Source organism: Ananas comosus, linkage group 4 (assembly GCF_001540865.1).
Source record: "Ananas comosus cultivar F153 linkage group 4, ASM154086v1, whole genome shotgun sequence".
Lineage (NCBI taxonomy): Eukaryota > Viridiplantae > Streptophyta > Magnoliopsida > Poales > Bromeliaceae > Ananas > Ananas comosus.
In genome coordinates, this window is record NC_033624.1 from 7329751 (window position 1) to 7337909 (window position 8159).

At 32.1% G+C, this 8159-nt stretch overlaps 1 protein-coding gene across 1 annotated transcript; it reads right to left on the reverse strand.

The window, feature by feature from the left end:
- LOC109709059 lies at window positions 1678-6626 on the reverse strand. Its single transcript, XM_020231130.1, has 8 exons — window positions 6510-6626; window positions 4936-5430; window positions 4266-4343; window positions 3828-3862; window positions 3689-3744; window positions 2972-3073; window positions 2780-2860; window positions 1678-2016 (listed from the first exon to the last, which is right to left on the reverse strand). The coding sequence occupies exons 1-7, from the start codon at window positions 6624-6626 to the stop codon at window positions 2802-2804; spliced, it is 942 nt and encodes a 313-aa protein (XP_020086719.1). The 3' UTR covers window positions 1678-2016; window positions 2780-2801.

Consider the following 8159-nt stretch of genomic DNA (forward strand, 5'->3'; position numbering starts at 1 on the left):
TTATTTTAAAATTTTCGTACGGAAAGAGAAAAATGAGCGCTAATTTTTCCGCCGAAAAATGAGTCTGTCGACAGACCCAAAATTTGAATATACGTGCTTTTATATAGACTAGTTGAATATACGTACAAATACACGTAACAATTAATTATTTAATAATTATTTTAAATTAATATAAAATTGTACATCATATTTATTAAAAATTTACAATTTTTAAAAGTAAATTTATTTATTATATACTATAAGAAAATGCCTACCATATTTTGTCAACAATAATTATAACTTTTTTTTTTTATAAATTTATATATAGTGTAAATATAGATATACATTAAATATAGATATACATTAAATATTTTTCTGATAAATTTATATATAGTGTATAGATATAGATATACATTAAATATAGATATACATTATATATTTTTTATTCTAATAAATTTAAAATTTAAATAAATTTTAAACTAAAAGTATCAAAATTAAACAGTTATATATAATAAAATATTAGTAGATAGATAGAGAAATATAATATATATATATATATATATATATATATATATATATATATATATATATATATATATATATATATATATATTAATATTATAGATAGAGATAAGGAGATATTCTCCGGTAGGCAAAAATTTGGATAAGCATAATTTTTTTTTCTGTTGTAGAAACAAAGAGGAATTAAAAATTTGTTTAATTCTGTTATTTATTTTACGTAATGAAAAGATGAATTAATTTTTTTCCGCCAAAAAATGAGTCTGTCAACAGACCGAAATTTAAAATACGTGCATTAATTGTTATATATATATATATATATATATATATATATATATATATATATATAGAATTAGGCTAGAATACTATTAATAGTAAAACACTCTTTTTGCTATCAAGTTTTTAACCCTTGGATGAAAAATTGTAGGGTCAGAATGATATTAGTCGGTTAGAGTTGAGTGGCCCCCCTAGGGTTGAGTGGTCCCCACTGGGTTATAGTATTTAATCCAATGGTTAGAAATAATAAAAAGAGTTGAACCAAAGGCTAAAAAACTGGTAGCAATAATGAGATTTTGCTACTAATAGTAGCCCAGTTCTACTCTATATATATATATATATATAGTAAGTCTTGTGTGCTATTAGGAGTACGGAGACCTCCATGCTCCTCAGCCGTTTTCGATCATGGAGCTTTCGAATCGACGATTGACTCCGTTAGAATTGATCTAATACATTTGAACTATTTAGAAAATAAATTTTGCAATTTTTTGATACCATTTACTTAGTGATCAAAAGAATTCAAAATCAACGGCTGAAAATAAAAATTCAAAAAAATGATGATATAGCACTAAAATTTTCGACCAAAAATATTGATCTTGCTATAAATAGTATAAAAAATTTTCTATCAAAATTTTATCTGATTTCAACACTTTTACACGGTTAAACTTACAAATAATATACATCAACTATTAAAAATGGTTAGTTTTGAACCTTTTATATCGAAAAATCGCAACATTTATTTTTTTGATATTTCAAATATGCTAGATTAAGTCTAACGAAGCCGATCGTCGATTCAAAAACTTCATCATCAAAAACAGCTTAAGAGCACGGAGGGCTCCGTGCTCCTAATAGCACACAAGACCTTCTCTCTCTCTCTCTATATATATATATATATAGTCCACCTAATTTACATGGTCGATCTTTACTTTTATGTGGAAAAACAAAGTCCACAAGCATCCGCATCCCAAAACTCATCTCAACAAATACGTCCAAATAAATATGAAACTTTCCTACCGATAAGCGATTACCGCTAGAGCATCCAAAATGATTTACATCATTGTTGATAAAAGCATTATGTACACATACAAACAGAAGAAGACTGCAATGATTTGCTCATAACTGCACATTCCTGTGTTGCCACTCGCTTTCTCCGGACAGCTCAACATCTAAAGCAGCTCTTCTGAACTTTCCGGAGTTTTCTCCATTTGAGTGGGTTCTGACGTCCAAGTATCACGACGGCGTCTGGAACCAAATACATCAAACTATTAAGTTTTTTTCTGTTTGCAAGTCTAGTAATGAGTAGTCTAAGGAATAAAAACTTTTATAGCCATAACAGGTAGATGGAATGCATTCACATACTTAGCAGAAAATGGTAGCTTGATTATATTATTTGCATGCAGACTAAACATGACAAGAACAACCAACCAGCCAAAATAAGAAAAAAGTTACCTAAATAACTATCTTTTAATGTATTGGTCCTTCGCATGGCAAGTACGAGATCTTTATGAGCTACAAAAATTTAATAAATCATCCATTTTTGTTATGAGAGATATCCAAACCAGCGGAATCACAGACCGAGGTAGTAAAAGAGAAAATGAAAGCAATTCCTTTTTTTTCTCTCTCTCTATTTTTCTTTATTTGTTTCAGGTAACCGGTTTCTTTGCTTGGGGCACCAATATACTCACAATCTATCTGATATTTTAATTCACACAGCATTTTCAAATTGTATATCTTTTGGGCTTCACAATTCCACAGTTTATAATTGTCAAGAGAAAAACAAACAGCATTCAAATCAAAATTAGTCACTTTATTTTTCTCTTCTATACAACCAGTTATTGGTCATTATTTGAAACAACATCGGCTCTTCATAAGCTTGAAATGAATTTTATGATAAAAAATTGAAATTTATTTCCTTTCAGCTTTTTATAATATAATAAAATCCCAGCCTAAAATGTCTGCAGATAGAATGTAAAATTAGAAATAAAATAGTAAAAGCAAGGTCTACCATTTGACCAGGATAGAAGAGCTCATTCTATGTCCTTAACGTCAGCTTCAATGTCAACAACTGTTGCAGAAGTTGCCTTTCCTGAAAAACAAATTATGTCGACTAAATAAACATCAAAACTAAATTCTGAATCAAAAATAGACCAGATAGTAATGTAAGCAATGAATCATGAATAAGGATAGCGTGAGGTACCCTTCTCAACCCGAGGCGAGTATTCGTTGAATGCTTGTCTATATGTTGCAGAGCGGTCAGATGAGAACTTCGCAGATTCTCTTACAAATTTGTCACCTTGCACTGCAAAAGTAATTGACCATTTTTAGTGACAAAAACAGGAAGAGAAAATAATCGAGACTCCAACTACAAGCATAAGAATATTAACTTAGCACGTCATCAGTCACGGTTCCCCACACTCTTTCGAGGAATCTTTGATAACAATTAATGCTGGAATGTGTTTTAGATGAGAATGTAGAAAGTTTTGTTGTTAATTTCTTTTACTTCCATTATATGATTAAGAACGCAATGTAATATCTCCAAAGTACTAAAGAAGCCACCTGATATTACAATATCAGCTTTTAGTGAGTGAAAGCAAAACCAACAGAAGATCACAATGAAACTGAAAAAGCCACAAAGCAAGGGGAAATTCCTACAGGGAATTCCATTGGATGTCCATGATGAATCGTAACAACGCCTGTAATCATACAGGTATTTCTAGATATATATATATATACACACACCTTGTTTAATGAAGGTTCTGATAGAAAGGTTTTCCCACAGATGACCTTACTATGACACTACATTGCACGCATATTCTAGAGTTTAGTAAAATTGCAAAAGACATAAGCATGTTTAGTAAATTACTGGTAACTACAGAGAGAAATGGAAATCTCTCAACAAAAGATATTGTAATACCAGAGAAAGGTTGACTGCAAAATGGACAGAGTTGTGGACCATCATTCAGAAAGGACCTACAAAATATTAGATTGAAGTTCAATTGCTTCCGAATATTTATCAAACTGCAAAGCGGAAAACATGACTATGTTAGGCTTACTTGAGTATCTGGAAGTCATTTCCGCAGTTGGGGCACTACAGAAAAAGAGAGCAACCAGAAGATAAGAAGTGATTATTACAGGAATCAAGCGCTTCAGAATATTGCTCTATTGACAATAAAAGTATACATGTTCATTCTCTTCCTTGAAAGATAGAAATGAGAAAAAAGAAACTAGAAGGACCAATTCTAATTGGTGGTTTCTTCTTCTTCTTCTCTTTTTCTTCATTTCATAGCCTTCTTCTGGTCCCAAGATTTCTATCATTCAAACTCTCTAAGCAAAAAGTCTTTCAATTGAAGAATATAGGTAGCTGAAACATACAGAATGATGGAAAAATTTAATCATACTTTACTGAGTCATAATAGCTAATATCTTCAACTTGCAGAAATATACTTCTTTTGGGCGGAAAAACAAATTGTTTCAAGCCAGAAAATTCTTACACTGCTCTGTACAATATCTCGTCCTGCAAACCAGAAGAAAGCTCCTAGCCCTACGATAGGTAGCAGCACTGCAACGAGCTGTTCATTGCATTGTAAGAATTGTAACAAATTAACAGAAATATAATAAGTGAATTAGACTGCAAACTTTTGGCCATCGTAATGTGATATCGATTGAAAATCATAAAAATGTAACACAGAAACTTCTAGTCTATTTGTGGATGAGAGGCACAACAATAAATCAAAATATATATATATATATATATATATATATATATATATATATAACAAAAAGACTAGTAGCCCGTTTGCCAACGATTGTCCTTCTGCAAGTAAGACCTTCTACAAGCAAGATTGGACAAATATGTTTTAAAAACTCATAAATTGGATGTTGCACTCCAATTAATAATAAGATAACATATTAACCACATAAGAACACCACTAAGTTTTCAATACAAGAAAAACCAAGATCCTAAGGCAAAGAGATTCAACAGTGGAACGATAACAATGACCCCCTGAAATAGCCAATAAGTGCCCCAGTCCAGTATAGGAAGAGGAAAATACCCATCATACGATCAAAATAAATACAAAGGAGCTAAGAAAAAAAAAAAGATTTCTTCGTCAGAATTCAGATTATTAGCTAACAAAGCAAGAGATGGGGGGAGATTCTTACCCAGATGGAGACAATGGCATCTAAGAGCCAACCGAGCTGGCCAGTCATAGTAAGATAAGTCAATCCAACAGCCAAAGCAAGATTACCCAAAACCCTAGCTGTGGTGTTCTTATCCCACCCACCTCCTCCGCCGTTAAAATTATTAGCTCTCACCAACACCAACCTCCCCTTCCTCCTCCTCCCCCTCCTCCTCCTCCTCCTCCTCAGCAGGATCGCATCTTTCTCCAACCCATCTCCCCCGAAGAAGCACCATCTCTCCGGCGGAGACTGAGACGACCTAATCGCCCATCGATTTGGATCGAAGAAGCTGTTTCTTCTCCCGGGTAGTGAGGAACATTCAAAGCTGAGGCATGCGTAGTTTCCTCGCAGACGACGGCGACGAACACTAGTAGCAATCCGCTCTTGCAGGCAGGAGGAGGAGGAGGAGAAGAGAGGGGGAGCGACAGAGAAGCCATATGAGAGCAGGAGGAAGATTAGAGGCGTGTCCGTGACTCTCTACTCTGTACTCACTCACCAGAGATTTATTTTATTTTTTTAGAAAACCAGAGGGTACCACGGTTTCTTTTTTTTTTATTTCAAAAAAATTTTAAAAAAAAAATCTCTTTTCTTGCGTTTCCGTGCGTTACTACTGTTTGTATGTAGGGGTGCAATGTGGGCCGTGCCGGGCTGGCACGGCCCACATTANGGAGTCCAGCCCGACACGGCCCGGCTCCAAGGTCGGGCCGCCGTGCCGGGCCAAAATTCTTGGACCCCGGCCTGGACTGCACGGGCCGTGCCGGGCCGGGCCAGGCTTCAGGCCAGCCCGAAGCCAGAAATTTGGTTTTTTCAGCTTTTTTTTTTTTGTATTTTGCTTTTAATTAATTTTTTAATAAAAAGAACTTTTTGACTTATAATTTTTAAGTTACATAATTATATCCAACATTTTTAAAACTCTTTTAAAAATTTTATAAATTTAAAAAAATTATAACACAAACATTCAAGAGGTATAACACAAAGAAAGGCATTCAAATAGCAAGTAATCCCTTGGCAGTGACAGAAAAATGATCAAGCTCTAAAGCAAGTATCACTGAGCGGGTTATGGCCGAAAGCTCCCATCCCATCAGTCACCTTTCGAAGCTCTTTCCCAGTTAACTTTTTATTATTTAAAGGGAAATTTATATTAAAAAAAGCACAAAAAAATATGTAAAATTTGAATTAATTATATTATATAATTACATTAGAGAAAAGTACAAACATTTACAAAATCAAAAATATATTTAAAATAAAATGATATTATTTATACAACCAATTAACAAACTATAGAGAAAAAAAATCAATAAATTTTGTTCTTCATTACATCATTTTTTTACTTAAAAAAATGTACCTACTAAAAAGAGGTACAAAATAAAAAAGAAGAGGTGCAAAAACTAATAAGCAATAGTGAGGAGATTGGGGCGATTGCACTGTAGCATGCCACAAGTGTTGATATATTTTTAGCTAGTTAACTCTGTTTCATCTGAAGATGTAAACTCATGACCTCCTTTATCTTACATTCTTAATTCTACAGCTCGCCATTTTTTCAAGCAGACTAAAACCTCGACTGCATCCTTCTTAAGCCGGATTTTATAATCATCCAATATTCTTCCACCTGCACTAAAAGCAGACTCGGATGCCACTGTTGAAATCTGCACAGTTAGTAGATCATGTGCCATGGCAGAAAGCACGGGATATGTACTTTCATGTGTTTTCCACCAGGCTAAAATATCTAATTTATCTGATTCATCATCATTAAAAAGATTTGAAAAATCGGTTTGTAAGTAAAATTGAAGTTCATTAAAAGAAGGTGCGCTAAAATCCGTTTGTTTTTATTTTCTTACTAAAGATAAAATTATATTTTTACTAGTTTTACCACTACTACTGCTGCTGCTGCTTTGTAACTGTGAAGAATATGGTCGTTTACTACCCGAAGCAGTTGCATAAACACCATACATTTCACATAAAATACTATTTACTATTTGAAAAATATTTTCCCTATTTGAATAATTTGTTGAATTAATTTCTAAAAATTCATTATATTGATTAAGGGCAATTTCTACTCCATTTAATTTAATTCTAGGATCTATTATAGATGCCAAAAGAGTTACAATAGAAATTTCTTCCCAATAGTTTTTAAACTTAGATTCCATCATAAAAACAATTTGACCTAAAAGAGGAGAATTTCTATATTCAGCAAAATGGCTACTCATAAATAAAATTTGATTAAGAAAATGACATGAAGTAGAATAATACACACCTGATAAAAGTTTGGTTGACTCATAGAATGGTTGCAAAAAAGTCATAAGAATTTGTCTAATATCCCATTCTTCATTAGTTATGGGATCATGCTGCATTTTCCTATTACAAAAAATAGATAAAACATTTCTATCCTCATAACAATATTGCAACATTTTATATGTAGAATTCCATCGGTGCTGAACATCAAAAATAAATTTTTTATACTTTTGGCCCAATTGTCTACATAAACTTTTAAAATCTTGTTTTCTTAGACCGGAGCTATGAATAAACATAATACAATCTTTTAATTTTTTTATTTGTGGACTAATTATTTTTAATCCCTCGTGTACACACAAATTTATAATATGACATGCACATTTATTATGAAATAATTTTTCATTTAAGATAGGATGCAAATTATTTTTCAAAATTTGAACTGCAGTTCTATTATTGCTAGCATTATCGAAACTAATTGAAAATTTTTTTTTGGCTAATGTTATAAATTTGCAAAACATTTTTAATAGCTTGAGCAATATAAATACCAGTATATGGAAACTCAAGTTCTTGAAAACCAATAATTCGTTTTTGTAATATCCAATCAGAATCAATCCAATGTGCAGTAATACATATAAAACTACGTTTATTTCTTGAAGTCCAAATATCAGAAGTAAGTGAAATTTTTGAATTCAAATTTTCTAAAATTGAAATCAAATTTTGTCTATATTCAAGAAATGCTTTTATTGAATCTTTACGACTAGTATTTCGAAAAGTTTTTTTGTATGCGGGATTTAAAGCTGTTTTCACATAGTGTTCAAAATATGGACATTCGGCAAATATATATGGTTGTTCAGCTCCTACAATATACAATGCAAGTTCTCTTCTATTACGTTCATGAGAATATTAAAATATACTAACTCCACTAGAAGTAAAAGCAAGTTGTGATTGTTTTGTTTCTTTACCTTCTTTTACCT